We start from the raw sequence: 16906 nt of genomic DNA, 5'->3' as shown, positions 1-16906 counted from the left end.
GCCTGCCCTGCCCCAACCCCCACTCCTCTGATGAGCTCCAGCCCTGTGGGCCCACCCCTGCCGTCACCTTCCTCTCCCTCCTCCATCTAGCCCACCAGTGCCTCCCATGAGACTGAGGTCCTTGCTGGTCTCACCTGCCTCCTCCCTGGACACTGGGCACACTGCTATGCTGACTGCCCAGACGCTGGGCAGGAATGTCCAGCCTCGGGCCTTCTTATGGCCCTTCATGGCTTGTTCCTGCCACCTGCAGCCTGGCACTCTGGCAGCGACACAACGCTGCCCAGCTCCGGGAGGCTTGGGGTCGTGCGTTCAGTGACTTGGGGTTTGTCCCTCGGGTGGGGGGACCGGCACTGTGGTAAAGCAGGTTAAGCTGCTGCTTGTGATGCAGGCATCCTCTGGCAGAGGACTGATTTAAATCCAGGCCACTGTTTCTGATCCAGCTTCCTGCCAATGCTTCTGGAAGGCAGTGGATGGCAGTGGAGGATCTGGGTGGCTACCACCCATGTGGGAAACCAGGATGGAGCTCCTTCCTGTCTGTGGCTTGGCACAGTCCTGGCTGCCACAGCCATTTGGGGAGTGAACTGGGAGATGGTACATCTTTGTCTCATGCCTGCTGCTACTCTGACCTTCAAATAAATAACAAGTCTTTAAAAAAAGAGCTTGGGGTCAGCATGGTAGCACAACAAGCTAATCCTCTACCTGTAGCACTGGCATCCCATATAGGCACTGGTTCGAGTCCTAGTTGCTCCACTTCCAATTCTGCTCCATGCTAATGCACCTGGGAAAGCATGAGAAGTTGGCCCAAGGCCTCGGACCCCTGCACTCATGTAGGAGACCAGGAAGAAGCTCCTGGCTCCTGGCCCAGCCCCAGCTCTTGTGACCACTTGGGGAGTGCAAATTGATCCCTTAGCCGTTCTCCGCCTGGGGCTTGCTGTGGAAGGGGGCAGCACACGGGCACCCCCGCAGCGCTCCTGCCTGCCTCGGAGGGCTGTGTTCCAGTAGCCACTTTGCTTGAGGATCAGGAAGTCTCCTGAGGGCTTCAAAGTCACCCTTCTCCACCCCTCTCCCTACCCCCTTCTCACAGAAGCTCCTGGGCTGCCTGGGGAGCCCTGCCTGACACAGGGGCCATGTACTAGGTGGCATGGGACTCACTGTTTTTGATTTGTGGGCCGCACACAGGCCCTGCCAGCTCCCTTGTGCCAGGAGGCAAATAGACACAGATGGCCTCGGTTGGTCTCCCATTCCCCCGGCCACGTGCCACGTCCGCTTAAGACCACTACAACCAAGTACTTGACATGTCCTTCTGGTCCATGGTTTTGCCCTTCACCACGCACACAGCCAAGAATGGCATGGGATGGGCAGTGGTGCTAGGGACTAGTGCTGTGGCACAGTGAGTTAAGTTGCTGCCCGTGACACTGACATGCCATATGAACACCAGCTAAACGCCCAGCTGCTCTGCTCCTGATCCAGATCCCTGCTAATGTGTCCAGGAAAACAGAAGACAGCCTGAGTACGTGGGTCCCTGTCATCCAATAGGAGACTGCAATGGAGCCCCAGGCTCCTGGTCTCAGCTCAGCCCAGCCCGACACTGCAGCCATTTGGGGACTGAACCAGCAGAGGGAGGCTCTCTACCTCTGCCTTTCAAATAAATAAATCTTAAAAAAAAAAAAAGATCTACGGCACGGCTGGGATTTCACACAATGCCCTCCTCGTGCACCTGCCAGCCTGCAGCCTGCAGCCTGCTCCACTCCCAGCCGGGGAAGCCTCGGCGGCCCAAGCAGGTCTGCTGCATGCACGTAACTGCTCCCCGTCCTCCGCACAATGAGCACGCCATGGCTCGTCTGTCGGTTTCCCAGCAGCCAGGCCATTTCCCGTTCTCCCTGTTCTCCCTCCTGGCTGAGAGGCCCCATGTTGGCCTCAGTCCAGCACCTGCTGCTGAGAAGCCCCAGGCACTTGCTTCCCCTGCAGCCCCAGGACTTCATCTGGCATCTGGCAGCTATTCAAGAATGGGTGGGGGGCAGTTGGGGAGGGACCGTATCCATGACTTTGACCTCTGATATCAGAGACCGAGAGAGACGTGCAGGTTATGAATAGCCAGAGAACACAGTTGGGTGGGAAGTGGCCTTGGGAGACGTTCTGGAGCCATGTCAGCCCAGGTTGACATGTTCCAGCCCTCTGCGGCCAGCACATAGGGGCCGTAGCCAGGCACCTCAGCTCCCACCTGGCCCATGCACCTCACCACCTCAGTGACCACCTCACGCCTGGCGGTGACCAGGAGAGCCTCTACACTGCCCAGAGCCACCCTGAGGGCAGGCAGTAGCCTTTTTCAGAAGACACGAAGGCATGCGGTGGTAGAGCAGGGTTCATGTTGATAGCCAGGTCCTATGATTTGGAGGCACGGATGCCTGTGTGCCACACCAACCTGTGCCCTCTGCAGCTGGGGCCAGGGCTGGGCCAGAGCCAGGCTTGGAACAGGCCCAGCCAGCCTGGTGTGTGAGCCCCTCTCCCCTTAGCCCCAACCAACAGGTGGCTCAGCCCAGACATGACCTGAAGATTCTAGTGAGACACTGTCCCAGCCAGAAGAAGCTAGGCCCCAGCCCAGCCAGGAGGTCAAGCACGGCCCGGGACACAGCCCACCTCCAGAACTGCCCACACTTTAATGCCGTGTCTCCGAGAAGGAAACCGTGGGCTGTCTCAGCCCTGGGCCAAGTGGCTGGGCAGTGGGAAACTTGGGGACCTCACTCTGGGCTCAGCAGTTCTGGGTCAAGCGTGGCCTGAAGCACCAGGGGCACCTGTGGAAGGGCTCAAGGAATTGGAGGGGCATCACGGAGCCACCACAGTGACACCATGGGGCCTGGGCCTGCTCCATGCAGCTGTGGGAGGGAGGAGGTCAGGGGACCATGGGCTGCCTTCAGGGGGCGCACAGGAAGCTTGGGGAGTCTGGGCCAAGCAGGACACTGATTCATAGGGTGGGAGAGGACAGTCATCTTAGGGCCGAGAGAGGGAGGGCAGGAGCGTCCCTCGAGTGACCTCCTGGTATCAGGAGGTGAGAGCAGTCCAGCTGGAACCAGGCACCTTGCAGCCAGCCTCAGTATCCTCGGGCAGCCTGGTCCCTGCCCTCGGGGCCCGCGAAGGGGTCCGCAGGTGCAGCTGGTGAGTCAATCGTCTGGTAGGCATTGTGTTCCTGTGAAGATCCAAGGAAGCCTGGGGGAGTGGGGATGGAGGGAGGGGAAGGAAACAACAGGGAGCACTCAGTCTGCTGAGCCCATACCACAATGTGTCCTCCGGCCAGGGCTGGGCTGCCCCTCCTGGACAGCAGCCCTGGCAGCATCCCAAACATGAAGCTTTTGGCAAGTGCCATCTATTCAGTGCCCCTGTCCTTCCTTCTCATCATTCCCACTGTACAGATGGGGAAACTGAGGGTCAGCAAGCTGGTGGACCTGCCAGAGGACTGGGCAGCAGCCTGGCCCAGGACTGGGCAGCAGGACTCGCAGCCAGAGCTCCCAGCCATCCTGCCATGGGCTTCCCCAGGCAGTGCATGCTCAGGAATCCACAGCCACAACACAATGTGTTACAGCACTCACAGGGCTGTACTCAAGAGGATATGGGCCGGGGTGCCAGGTGGGATGGTGGGCCTCCAAGCCTCCGCCCCTTTCAGTCCCACCCACTACTCCGCACACTTGTCCTGGGCTCTGGGGCAAGTTCCAAAAGCCGCGGGCCTCAGTTTCCCTAACTGTCCAGTGCAAGGGACATTCCTGGCTCCAATCACCTGGAAGCAGGTCCAGGCAGTGCTGAGACTGACTAACCATCCCCAGGGCAGCTCTGGGCCTCTGCTCCCAACAGTGCAAAATAAAGTCTACACCCCACCTCACCCCACTTCTCACAGAGGAAGGAGGGGGCAGGAAATCAGAGTGTGAGTCAGCGGGCAGGACCAAGGTTCAGTGCCTCGAGAAGTGACCAGGCACTGGGAGGGCATGGGACTGGGGCTGGGTGGCAGACAAGGAGCCCAGGGATCAGTGCTATCTTTACTGATGCTCCCCAGCCCCCCAGGAAGAGGAAGACTCTGTGTGGAAGGACGAAGAGTGTCAGGGCAGGGACTGGGTAGGCATCCAGGGAAGGCCACAACTAGAAGGGAAGCACACCCCCACTCCACCCGTGGCCACTGCTCCCAGCTCTGCCTGCAGCCTGGCAGCTGGCAAGGCCACGCTTCTCCCTGCCCCGAGCCCCAGGCACAAGGGCAAGGCCGGCTCCTTGCAGTAGGGGCTGGTAGGGGTCAAGCCGAGGGGAGACGGAGGAGGACGGGGGCTGCCCGGGGCTCACCCTCACCTGGGTGGAAGAGATGGTCGCCGCCGCGCTCCTGGTACATGTGGTAGACGAGGTAACAGGAGAGGGGCTTGAGCAGCAGGCTGAGGATGGCCATGCCAGCCCCGAAGCGGCTCGTGTCCGAGAGGCTGGAGCGCGGGTAGAAGACGCCCAGGTGGATTATGTCCAAGACGACGGTGGCCAGCAAGCCGCCTAGAAACTGCACAACACGCCCTCCCTAGCTTCCGGGTGGGACACCTACTCCACCCCATGGGGCCCCCGCCATCATGCTAGCCTCTCAGCTGGTGCCTGCCTGGGTGTTGAGGACCTATGGTTGGGCACTCAAGCCAGCACACAGGCTCCTGGGAATAAGTACAGATGTGGATGCCAGCCCACAGCTGGACCCAGGAGGCCGGTCCTGGGCCCAGCCCCATCCCTGCCCACCCACCAAATCCTGTCACCCCCAGGGCTGTAACAGGAACCAGCCTGGGTTCCAGGGCTTTCCAGGCGAGAGGTCCCTTGCAATCCAACCGTCTCAGAGACCCTGTGAGGCCACGGCCTCAGCCTAGAGAGGCCCGATGGGCACGGTGCATGCTGGGAGTCCTGCACCCTCGGCAGGGCTGGGCCGCCAACTTGCCCTTCCCGGAGCAGTGAGCGTCTCTGGGGTCACAGAGTACACACACCACTGCTAGGGACCACAGGCACTCTGGGGTCCCACCTGGGCTCCGTGTCCTACCTAAGGCGGGCAACAGCAGACTTGGGGTTCGCAGGGCCGGCCAGTGGAGCCCAGGAGTTGGGTTATACCACACGGGGAGTGGGGACACCAGGTAGAGGGAGGAGGCAAGGGGGAGAGCCTTGTTGGCCCCACACTCACCATGCTGATGGCGTCGATGGAGTCCCGCTGGGCCACGGCCCACACACCCAAGGCCAGCACGGTGAAGTTAGCCCAGGCGTAGGACCCCGAGAACACAATGCAGCCCCTGCAGGAAGAGCCGGGTCAGGTCAGCTGCCTCCCTCCTGCTCAGCGCTCGGGCTCCTCCTCCGAGACCTGAGCTGGGAGCTCCTCCTCTCCTCCTCAACTCTGTGTTTAGGGCGCTGCTCCACCTGACACTGCTGATGTAGCCGTCTGTTGTCAATCCAAGGAACACCACGCTCAGTCCTGGTAGGGCAGCAGCTAGTGCCTGGAGCAGGTGCATCGTTAAGGGCTTTTGCCTTAACAACTCTTGGAGTTGGGCACTACAGTTGCTCTCATCTCAGGGATGTGGAAGCCAGGGCACAGAGAGGGTAAGCAATGTGTCTGGGGTCACACAGCTCTTAATGGGAAGGATGGGGCTTGAATAGTCTGACTCACCAGTCATGTTCTCACCCACTCTGCTCAACAATGATGCTGAAAACCTGCAAGGACAGGGTCCTGACCTGCCTGCTCCTTCCTGGACCCACGTGGCCTTGGCTGCCGCAGTGTGAACTGACATGCCATCCTCTGAAGGTGATCAGTGGGGACACAGAGTGCCCAGGGTAGTGGCTGGGCTCTGCTTTCCAGTTCAGCTTGGTGCTAGTGCACACTCGGAGGGGGGGGGGGCGGTGGCAGCTCATGCCCTGGCATGGCTGTTGGAGCTCATGTCTGCGTGCCTTTGCCTTTCAAATAAATCAGACCAAACCAGGAGGGTGCAGCTGGGACCCATAGGCTCCAAATCATCTATCCCATCTTCTGCCTTGAAGAAAGCAGATGCCAGGGCCACAGCCTGTCTCACCAACTCAGAAACTGACAGAGCAACTGAGAAACCTGTCCCCTGCCCCTGCTCCCAAGGCCACGAGCTATGAGCAGCACAGCCTACCCCACTCACAGCTGCTCACGAGTGCGTGCCCCTGAGCCGGCAAGTGTGGGTGCCTGTCTTAGGCGGGCAGATGGCAATGCTAAAGGTCAAGTGTGTACTCCCCAGGCCCTCCTGGCCCAGTGGCAGCCCTGGGGCATGTCACACTCCTCCCTCATGGCTCCTGCTAGGTGTGCAGGCCGCCTTCCCCACCGCACACATGGAAGCCACAGCTGCCAAGGCAGGTGGCCTCCCAAAGTGACCTGGCCACACCACGGCAGGGCCAGGTCTGACCCAGCTAGCACGGATCCCGGCAGACGCAGCCGGACCTCCTTGGGCTGTCCACTCACCAGGTTGTCAGCAGCCAGTGAATCAGAAGAATCACCTGTGGCACAAAGGGCGCAGGGTCAATACATGTGGCCACCACGGGGGCAGGAAAACTTCCCAAACCAGGTGCTGTGAGCTAAGCCACTGCTCGGAATGCTGGCTTCCCTGGTTCAAGTCCTGACCACTCCACTTGCCATCCAGCTTCCTGCACATGCACCCTGAGAGGCAGTGGCAAATAGCCCAGGTTCCTGGGTCTCTGACATCCACATGGGAGATCCAGAAGGAGCGCTAGGCTCCTGGCCTCAGGAGCCTTGGACATTGCAAACATTATTCTGCTTTTAAGTAGTTTTAAAAAATAAATAAGGGCTGACGCTGTGGTATAGCAGGTAAGTTAAGCCTCTGCCAGCAGTGCTGGCATTCCACAAGGGTACTGGTTTGAGTCACAGCTGCTCCACTTCCTACCCAGCTCCCTACTCATGTGTCTGGGAAGGTAGCAAAAGGTGACCCAAGTCCTTGGGTCCCTGCACCCCTGTGAGAGACCCAGAAAAGGCTCCTGGCTCTGGACAGGCTCACCGCCAGCCTTTGTGAACATTTGGGGAGTGAACCATTAGATAGAAGATCTTTCTCTCTATATAAATCTGCTTTCTAAATAATAATAAACAATCTTTAAAATAAACAAATAAGCCACACACACAGGAGGTCCATGTCTGGCACCTATAAGGGATTTACTGCCAGCTCAGAGAAACGCCACCCATGGCAAGGGATCTGGGTGAAAGCAAGGAAAGGCATGCTGGCAGAGTTGCCCTGCAGCACACCCAGTTCATGCAGACCCTGTGCCGAACATGCCCCGTGGCCTTATCTGGGCCAGCCCACGGCGTTTGCCACACACACTGCATTAGTCCCATTTACAAGGCTCGGGGCCAGTGTTGTGGCTTAACAGCTAAGCTACTGCCTGCAAGACCAGCACTCATCTGGGTCCACTTCTGATCCAGTTCCTGGGCTTCCTGCTAACGCACCTAGGAAAGCAGCAGCCGACAGCCCAAGTGCTCGGACCCCACTTCGGAACGTACCTGCTGCAGGTCACCTGGCTGGGCACAGTGGCCCTGAGGCGAAGCTTGCAGACAGAGGGAAGTGGCCAAGGAAGGGGACATCAGGGAAGCAGCTGGTCACCCTGACCTCTGCTTCAGAAACAACCTTCATTCAGGGGCCCTGGCTTCCCAACCTGGACCGGGCACCCCCAGAGGTTGTGAGCACATGGGGCTTTGATTTTTCCCAGAGTAGGAAGGGCCTGTAACAGGGAATGCAAACCAGCAACTGGCCAAGGCCCGAGCTCCACCACCTGTTAGGGGAAATACCACAGATCTGCTGTTACTGCAGATGCTCAAGGCCCAAGGTCCCCTCTTGGTGACATCACATCTGTTTCAAAAATACCTAAGAGTGAACTCAGCTCCTGATGCTCACTGCATTCCTAGGCACCCTGCCTCAGTTTCCCCATCTTTGTTTACTCTGCAGTGTCTCCTGTCCCCTACTACAGACAGACCCAGCGCCCAGGGAAGCTCCAGGGAGAACATGCCAGACCTGCCCTGCCCTGTCCTTTCTGAGAGCTAAGAGGAGCAGTTAGTGACTCCCCACAGTGCCTGGGCCTCCCTAGTCCTGCAAGCCATGGAGGACCCCCAGACAGACAGGTACCCAGCAGTGGGCCCAGCAGCAGGAGAGAAGGGCCTGAGCCCCTGGGCTCTCTCACAACCGTGCCCAGCCCGGCTGAGAGCTCTTTCCCAGGTGGGTTGATGGCACCACAGCAGCAGGCTAGGCTGGGGTCTGGGTCATGGTTCACGGCCCCAGGGGCTCCCTCTCCATGGAATAGAGGCAGCACCTGGCATAGAACTGCCAGGGCCAGGGCCTGCACAGTCACCATTTGTATGTCTTCATGTGACAGCTGTAACCATGGAGTCTATATTGCCTGGCTACTTGATCCATGTCATACCTATGTGACAGCAGTAGAATGGAGGCTTGGAGATTAAGAAATGGGCCCAGGGGCTGGTGCCACTTTCCATCTTGGCTGCTTCACTCCAACCTAGCTCCCTGCTAACGTGCCCAGGAAAGCAGTGGAGCATGGTTCAAATCCTTGGGCCTCTGCATCCACATGGGAGACCCAGAAGAGGTCTCAGCTCCAGCCATTGTGGCCATTTGGGGAGTGAACAAGTGGATGGAAGATCTCTCTGTCTCTGTCTCTCTCTATAACTTTGTCTTTCAAATAAAAATAAACCTTAGGGGGGAAAAAAAGAAGAAGCTGGCTCAAATCATAAAGTTTAAAACAGAGCCTGGAGGCAAATCCCAGAGTTTATCCCTCTAGCCTGAGTCTGATTGCTGGATCCTCCTGTCATCACTAGAAGGTGAAGTTTGCTTCACCGTCTTTTCACAGCGAGGAAATTGACACTCAAACAGATTGAGAAACCAACTCAAGGCCCAAGACTGGGCTCCACTACTGAGCTGCACCACCAGGATCCGGTACAGGGGGGAAGGGTGATGGGAACGGAGGCTGAGGGCAAACCAAGGGGCTGGAGGACCCTAAACCCAATGCTGTCCACCGGAGAACCCAAGGGCAGTGGGGGTGGGACTTCCCAGACAGGCAGCGGACACCAGCCATGCTGTGGGCGGAGCAATATACTGGCTACATCCCTTTCTGCCCTAAGGCCTCACCACTATCCACCTCCCTTACAGCAGACACACAGGGGTGGGTGGAGGGGAGGGAGGAGACTGCGGTCATGGCCCCCTGGGAGGGGATGTGGAGTCCTGCAGTGATGAATGGCAAGGTCTTGGCTCAGGGACTTGGGCCTCAGTCATCCCTTAGCACTGCCTCCTGCTCTTGTGTGACACAGTGCTGACGACATCTGTCTCACAGCGTCCTGTGCGGATCCAGGGGACAGGGATGGAGAGTTGCACATAACACCCAGCACACAGTGCCACACCCTGCCTGGCAGCTCTCATCTCTACTACGTAGGAAGCCAACTTCCTGAGCTCTCAACTCCAGCACTGCCACCAGCCCCTGGCCCGCTGGTTCCACCCCCAGGGCCTCTTCTCCCCCAAGCAGAGTCACTTCTAAGCTAATTCTCCAGCTTGGCACTCACGTTGAGAGGTGCAGATGGGGCTGCTCAGCTAGGGACCATAGTGTGGGCAAAAGGCCTGGGCAGCTACTTCTCACCTGGGCTGGACACAAGCAGGCTCTCAGCAAGTACCCGGGGAGTGTATGGCAAGGGGGTGCACTGGTGGCAGGGGGCCAGGCCCCAGCTCATCAGGGGGATCTCAGATCATCCCGGAAAGTGCCTGTGGACAAGGAGCTGACAGCTGGCCTCCCCGGGGCAGGCTAGACACAGCAAACAAAAATACAGACTGGCCAGCGAGTTGTATATTTCAGATCATCAATAATTAGTATGTCCCAATGACGAGAGCAACCCGGCAGAGGCCTGAAACCACAAACAGCAGCGATCTGAATGTATGCTATGATCGCATTGTTATGCTATTTACACTGGTCTACTTGGCAATGAGAGCTCAGTCTCCCACCTGCTGGCTTACTCCCCAAATGCCCAGAGAAGCCAGCTTGGGCCAGGCCCAAAGCCAGGAATCCTTAATTCCATCCAGGTCTCCCCTAACAGTAGCAGGGTCCAAACACTCAAGCCATGCCTCCTTCTCTCTTTCTCTCTCTCTCTCTCTCACACACACACCCCGCCCCCAATCCCAGGATGCATTAGCAGGAAGCTGGGGCAGCTGGGATCAAACTGGCACTTCCATATGGGACGTGGGTATGTCCAGCAGTGGCTTACTGCACTGTACCACAACTCCCAGCCCAAGACATACATTGCTAGGATAAAGCTTAATTTACCGACTGGGCACAGTCTGAGGTTAACAACAACAATAACGAAACCAAACAACCGTCCGGATATGCAGTCATGAGAGTTATATGAACATGGCCTCTTTCAAAAGAACCCAACAAAAATTAGTACCTTCTGGAGCCTTGGCAACTTACACACCTGAGCCAAGCTGCTCATCCTTGGACAAGATCAGCTTTCTCAGGTGGCCGTGCCTGACTAGCCAACCTGGCACACTTCAGACTCCTTAAACCAATCTTCTCTGCCAATTCCTGCAGCTTCTTCCCTCAGCTGACCCACTCGCTGCAGAAAAGGCAGCTGGTGTTAACCCCAGGCTGCCTGGAACAGAGTGAGCCCTCTGGAAATTCCTTCCCAGCCAAGCCCCCTCCCCGCTCCCCCTGCTGTTGACTGGAAAGACTTAGCAAGGTTTGCTGCAGTGAAAACTCGCCCGGGGCCAGAGGGATCACACAGTTCTTTTGTCACCAGCTCTGTCTGTCATGGCCGAGTCCCTGACACCAACGGGGTGCTAAGTGCTTAGTCACTCGTAAGTAAAAACGCATTGCTGGACACAGTCTCAAAGGAGCCCCTGCCAAGACCCAAAATGGCCAGCGTGCACCAAAGCTGGGCTCCCCAAGCCCTCGGCTGCGTCCTGGAACCAAACGCCGTGCAACCAGGGGGGTCCGCCAGCATAAAAAGGAAAGCGCGTGGTCCTGACCGCGGGGCCAGGCTCAAGCCCAGGAAACGAAGAAGTCCTAGAAGCCCCCGGGGGTGGGGCGGGCAGCGCCCAAGCCAGGATCTTCTGTTTTTAAGTAACCTCCCGATGACATAAGGACGCCGAGCTTGCACAACTCCGCAAAACCCAGACCTGACAGTTGCTGATTTCCTCAGGGTTAGCGTGGGGCCCCTGGGGAAAGGCCGGGTCCTCTTGCTGGCCGTGAGAGCCCCTTCTCGGGTCTCTGTCCGCGCCCTGCTCTGCGGCTTGGGAGCGCAGGGCCGAGCAGTCCTTCAGGGCGACTCCGGGTGCGGAGACCCTGGCCCCGGCCCTGCCCTGCCCTGCCCTGCCCTGCCCTGGTCAGCCGCCCCCGGAGGCCCCTTGCGGCCTGCCGCCCACCTCCCTCTCCCTTGGGGAGCGACCCTTCCCCAGTCCTCCGCCACACGGCCCTCCCACCTTCCGTTAAAAAAAAAAAAAAAAAAGCAAAAGCCCGACACCCTCCCGCAGACCACAGTCGCTCCGCCCCGCTCATCGCCACCTTCAGGTTCACAGCAGGTAGCTCCATCACGACCCCGGCCGAGGGAATCTGCGCGGCGGCCGCAGGGCCTCCTGGGATCCGAACTCGGGATGCCCTAGGGCAGGCCCCGCCCCGCCCGTTGCGGCGGCTCCAACCCCGACTCGGCTCTGGGCCACGTGAGGCGGGCCCGGCGGCCCCGTGACCGCCGTCCAGTTGCTAGGAGACGGCGTCGTGCTGCGCGCACGCGCGCTCCTGGAGGCGCCTGGCTCCTTCCAGCCACAGCAGCTGGACAACTCAGGATTTGGCGTGGACCAGCGGGGCGGTCTCCTCCTACCAGGCTTGTATCCCGGGGGTGGCGGAACTAATGGGGTCCCCTGCACCTAGGAGAATTTGGAGGATCCTTGTGCATATTGTGAAGGGAAAAAAAAATATTCACACACTTGTTACAGCCATAGGAGATGATTGAAGGTTATGGATCTAAGGAAAAGAGATGGGGCTCAACTTGGATAGTGAGGTTTGCAGCCAGGGTGGAGCGCAGTGAGGGGACAGGCGGTGGGAATGCTGAGAGGAGAGGTCAGAGGTGAAGGTTGCTTGCTAACCTTGGCAGGGTGGTCACCAGCATTTGGGCTGTGCGGGTGCTGCCGGGACAAAAGCACACACAAGTCAAGGCTGCAAGCTAGTCATGAAGGTTTGCCTTGCTCTTATTTCCAAGGAGGGAAAGACTGCGGGAACTCGGGAAACTGCAAAGTGGAGTCTGACCCAGGGTCCCTGGAGGTCTAGAGAAATGACTGTCCCTAGATGCATGACATAAGTTCTGCAGGGCTGCAAGTGAAACGAGATTGATTGATTGATTGATTGATTTCAGACTGGCTCTGTGATTCGGGACTAAAGCCACCACCTGCAATACTAGCACATCATAAAGGCTTCGTTCAGGTTCTGGCTGCTCCACTTCCCATCCAGCTTCCTGCTTGTGGTCTGGGAAAGCAAGGGAGGATAGCTCAAGTGTTTGGAACCCTGCCACCCACGCCAGAGACCAGGCTAAAACTCCTGGCTCCTAGCTTGTGCCATTTGGGAAAGGAGCCAGCAGATGAAAGCTTCTCTCTCATTCATTCAAATAAATCTCTGAAGAGAGAGAGAAATCCATCTTCGATCCACGGATTGACTCCCCAGATGTGCACAGCATCCAGGTGTGGGCCTGGCGGAAGCCAGGAGCTGGGACTCCATCCTGGTCTTCCACATGGGTAGCAGACACCAAAGTCCTTGGGCTGTCCTGTGCTGCCTTCCCAGGCACATTAGCAAAAAACTGGATCAGAGGCAGAGTTGCTGGGTCTCAAACTTGTAATCTGATGTGGGATGCTGGCAGCCCAAGCAAGGGCTTTACTCACTGTGCCACAGCACCAACCCATATCACAGGTCTAAGTTCATGCCATCTGGAGACACAGAGCCCAAAAGAAGGAAAGCCAATCCCATGTCTGGCATTGGAAACAAGAACTGGCAAGCTTTGACCAACCAATGGCTACATTCAGTTTGGTTTAGGATTAGCTAATATTGTTATTCTTAATTATTTCTACAAAGACTTGCTTATGTGAAAGGCAGAGAGAGAGAAGGAGAAGCAGAGAGAGCTTCCATCTTCTGGTTGACTCCCCACACAGTCACCATGTTTGGGACTGGGCCGGGAGGAGGCGGTGGAAATCAGCAGCTGAGAGCTCCATCAGGGCCTCCCTTGTGGGTGACACAGAGGCCCCAACGCCTGGGCCGTCCTCCGCTGCTTTCCCAGGTGCGTGAGCAGGGAGCCGGGTCAGAAGCGGAGCAGCTGGGACGTGACCTGGCGTTCCAGTGCGGCATGCCTGTGTCGTAAGCAGTGGCTGATGTCATTCACTAGTTATCGTTCACTGATCATTGCTGCTGGCTAGATGTCGGGGCTCACAGTGCCGCCCTGGCATGGGCGCTGAGTAACCAGCGGGGGCACAGAGGTCTTGAAGTCTCTGCTGCCCTCCTGTCTCCCATCCCGCTCTCTTCTGATAAAGTTACAGAAACTAGAAATCACAGAAACCACAGCGGCAGGCCTCCTGGCCCGCCCTCTCTCCCTGCTCCCTGCAAGAGCCTTGTTCCAGAGGGATCGTGCCCCTGGCTTGGGGGACAGAAAGCTGCCACGAGTTCCAGAAGCCTGCCAAGTGCCAGCCTTGCTGGGTTCCCCACATCTGCCAGCACAGGCACTGCTCCCCATGGCCGTTGACCCCCAGCAAACCTGAGCACAGAAACCACGACCTGGCTGGGCCTCTGGTCATGGTCTCCGAGGGCTCTGGGCTCATACAGGACTTGAGTAGGGGGTTGGTGTTGTGGTACAGCAGCTGAAGCCACTGTCTGTGATGCCAGCATCCCCTGGGAGTGCCAGTTCCCATCCTGGCTATTCACCTCTGGTCCAGCTCCCTGCTAACACAACTGGGAAAAGCAGCAGACGATGGCCTGGCTCCTTGGTCCCCTGCCATCTGTGTGAGAGACCCAGATGGAGGCCCAAGCTCCCAGCTTCAATCTGGCCCAGCCCTGGCCACTGTGACCATTTGCGGGAGTAAACCAACAGATGGAAGACCTCTCTTTCTGTAATTCTGCCTTTCCAATAATTATTTTTTTTTCCAATTTGACTAATTGATCCGTTATGCTTTTCTCTCATCAACCTGTCATTCATTACATGAGTGTTGGTCACGACCTCTAGGATAGGTGAGTGAAAGGGGTCCCGCTTCCTGGCTCTACAGGCTGAGGGAACAGCAGTCACTGTGTGAGGAGAAAATGCTGGTCAGATAACAAATGGCCACAGACCGACAGTCATCAAGTCCTCCTCTTGTGGTGGGTAGAATGAAAATGCCCACCAGAACCCTGGAAGGCCACATCTTTGTCCCTGGGAAGGTGATGGAAGCCAGGGCAATGTCACAAGCCTGCCCAAAGGCCTCTCGGCTTGGGGAGGGCTGGTGTTAACCACTCAGTTCCGCTGACTGCGTGGCTCTCACCCCAGCAGCCGAGCCGAGGCGGGGGTTGGGCGCTGCAAGGAGAGGAAGACAGAGCAGGTGCACAAGGCCACTCTGACTGCCCCTGCTGCTCACACGGACCCCCACTCGTGCAGGCCAGCTGGGGTCAGAGGCTGGGCAGGAGGCAGGAGAGTACCCAGCTGATTGGGAGGGAAGCACAGGAGAGCCCTGAAAGCAACACAGCAGGTGTTCTTGCCAGAGGTGGAGCTCTTTTGTTGAAGCAAGTGCCACAGGCTTTCAGGTCATGTGTCTTTATAAAAGAAAGGGACCATGGGGGGGGGCGCGGTCAGCACTGGTGAGCAGGAGACTCAGGGCTGGGAGTAGATCTGGCTAGACAGATGGTGGCACCTGCTGGCATGAGTGTGGGCTGCAGAGTGGGGCCAGTTGGGTTGAGCTGGGTTTTAATGCCCACTGACATGTATAAGAGCTGAATGGTATATGGGACAGACCAGGCCAGTCTGCTGCACATCCTGGCAAGCACAGCAACCAGGGCTGGTGGAGGGCCTCGTGGGGATTGTTGGAGTTGCTCCGACTGGGCTGCAGTTCCTACTGGTATGTTGGAGGGCAGAGTGCATGGTGGGCTGGGCTGGGTTGGGCTGTAGCAGCCATTGGTTTACTTAAGAGACAGGGCTGGAGACAGAAACTGATCCAGCAGTTGCAACTACCAGTGTGTATAGGCTGATATTGGTGACAGAGTGAGCCAGACCCCACACTGGCAAGCACACACAAGAGTCAGGCCTGGGATTGCTTCACACAAGGTTTCTTTGGGGATCCCTCCTGCTGGACTGCTGGACTCAGGACTCCAACCATGGGAGAACTGTAGGGTCTGTGATTTGACCGAGGAGTGCATGTGTCAGAACTGGGCCTCCTCAGTGGCTTAGACGGAGCAGTAGACAGCATGCCTAGATGCACGTGGAGGTTATGGCAGTCCATTGGGGCCTGCAGAGGACATCTGGTCCCATAGCAGAGGAAGGAGGGCAGAACAAATTGGTCAAATACCCAGCTAAACATTGGCAGCAAATATGTGGAGGAATGGAGACTCCAAGGTGGACTGTGTCAGCCAATGGACCTTGGAAGGATTTCCTTTTTTTAAGATTTACTTTTTTATTACAAAGTCAGATATACAGAAAGGAGGAGAGACAGAGAGGAAGATCTTCTGTCTGACGGTTCACTCCCCAAGTGAGCCCAACGGCCACTGCTGTGCCGATCTGGAGCCAGGAGCCAGGAACCTCCTCCAGGTTTCCCACACAGGTGTAAGAACCCAAGACTTTGGGCCGTCCTCGACTGCTTTCCCAGGCCACAAGCAGGGAGCTGGATGGGAAGTGGAGCTGCTGGGATTAGAACCGGTGCCCATACGGGATCCTGGTATGACATCGGGTGGCCATTCCCCATCCCTGGGTACTGAGGTGTTGGGATTCCGGGTGCAGCTTCTCCCCTTAGCTCCCTCCTTCCCCTAGATACAGGAGGATGAAATAGAAAATTTGGGGAAAAATAAAAAATTAAATTACACTTTGAAGAAATAAAAAAAACTGAAATAAATAAAAACTTGCCCTATCCCTCCATTATCGTGCCTGCTCAGTCGTTTGATCTTTGTACCCTCACCGAAGGAACTGCTGTGTGGGCTGGTTGTGGGCATTCAGCCTGTGGTTCAGCCAAGCAGGCTGGGAGTTACTGAACACCTCTTGGCAAATCTCTGGAAATATAGTGTGTGTCAGAAGACAGGTGCCCGATCTAACTTGGAAAGTCTGCGTTCCCATTCCCTAGGGGCTTGTACCCCTGCTTTCGCTGTCAGTGCCGGAAGGAATCCTTGTTAGTTTGTTTGCTTCTGTCTTCCAGCGCCCCTCCCCACAACTAGATTGAGCCCCAGGGAGGGCTGTGCACTCCGTACCTGGCATGTAGCAGGTGTTCAGTGACCGAACCAGCACACACCACCTGCTAGGGCTTGGGGCATGGTTTGAGGGTGTCTTCCAGCCCTGATCACAGACTAGGTCCCCCAAGCTTTGTTAATGGTTAACAGGTTAAGGGCAGAAAATGGATGTTAAGTGTGGCCACTCGGGATTATTTCAGGTGAGAAGTTTTCATCTTATGTTAATGATGAATGGATTACAGGTCGAGATTTGAATATTTAATTCTGTCTTCACAGGAAGGCATTAGGTCTCTGGGTTATGCGGGGGAAGGTGGTTTTCTTGAGAGTGTTTGTTGTTTAAGCTGAGTTCCGGCTTGCTGTTCTCCCTGTCTGCTTGCTGGCTTGCCCTGTGGCAGTTCTGGTAGACATATTCCACCTGCCTCAACCTGTCTCGGAAGCCAGGTGACTGGGCTGCCTGATTTTCAATCGTGTATGGCAACAA

The 16906-nt window shown here is 57.1% G+C and overlaps 1 protein-coding gene across 2 annotated transcripts; it reads right to left on the bottom strand.

Moving 5' to 3' along the window:
* Window positions 1-2641: 2641 nt before the first annotated feature.
* Window positions 2642-11650, bottom strand: LOC121161500 (angiotensin II receptor associated protein). 2 transcript variants are annotated; one of them, XM_040987920.1, is made up of 5 exons: window positions 11557-11650; window positions 6464-6498; window positions 5177-5282; window positions 4327-4522; window positions 2642-3204 (listed from the first exon to the last, which is right to left on the bottom strand). In XM_040987920.1, exons 1-5 carry the CDS (start codon window positions 11581-11583, stop codon window positions 3089-3091), a joined length of 480 nt encoding a protein of 159 aa, XP_040843854.1. In that variant the 5' UTR covers window positions 11584-11650; the 3' UTR covers window positions 2642-3088. The 2 variants fall into 2 exon arrangements, with proteins under 2 accessions (XP_040843854.1, XP_040843855.1); XM_040987921.1 differs by having other exon boundaries at window positions 4348-4522.
* Window positions 11651-16906: the final 5256 nt, after the last annotated feature.

Source organism: Ochotona curzoniae, unplaced genomic scaffold (genome assembly GCF_017591425.1).
Source record: "Ochotona curzoniae isolate NIBS_2020 unplaced genomic scaffold, NIBS_Ocur_1.0 contig_4792, whole genome shotgun sequence".
NCBI lineage: Eukaryota > Metazoa > Chordata > Mammalia > Lagomorpha > Ochotonidae > Ochotona > Ochotona curzoniae.
Note: the sequence above shows the minus strand (reverse complement) of the source record. Positions and strands in the feature narration are given on the sequence as shown.

What these genes read in the sequence shown, in the direction of transcription:
- LOC121161500 (XM_040987920.1), bottom strand. Translation starts at nt 11,583, where the DNA reads ATGGAGCTACCTGCTGTGAACCTGAAG. An exon ending in TACCTGCTGTGAACCTGAAG is followed by an intron (nt 6,499 to 11,556) that starts GTGGCGATGAGC and finishes TTTGTGCCACAG; the next exon opens with GTGATTCTTCTGATTCACTG. An exon ending in CGACCATCTCTTCCACCCAG is followed by an intron (nt 3,205 to 4,326) that starts GTGAGGGTGAGC and finishes CCACTCCCCCAG; the next exon opens with GCTTCCTTGGATCTTCACAG.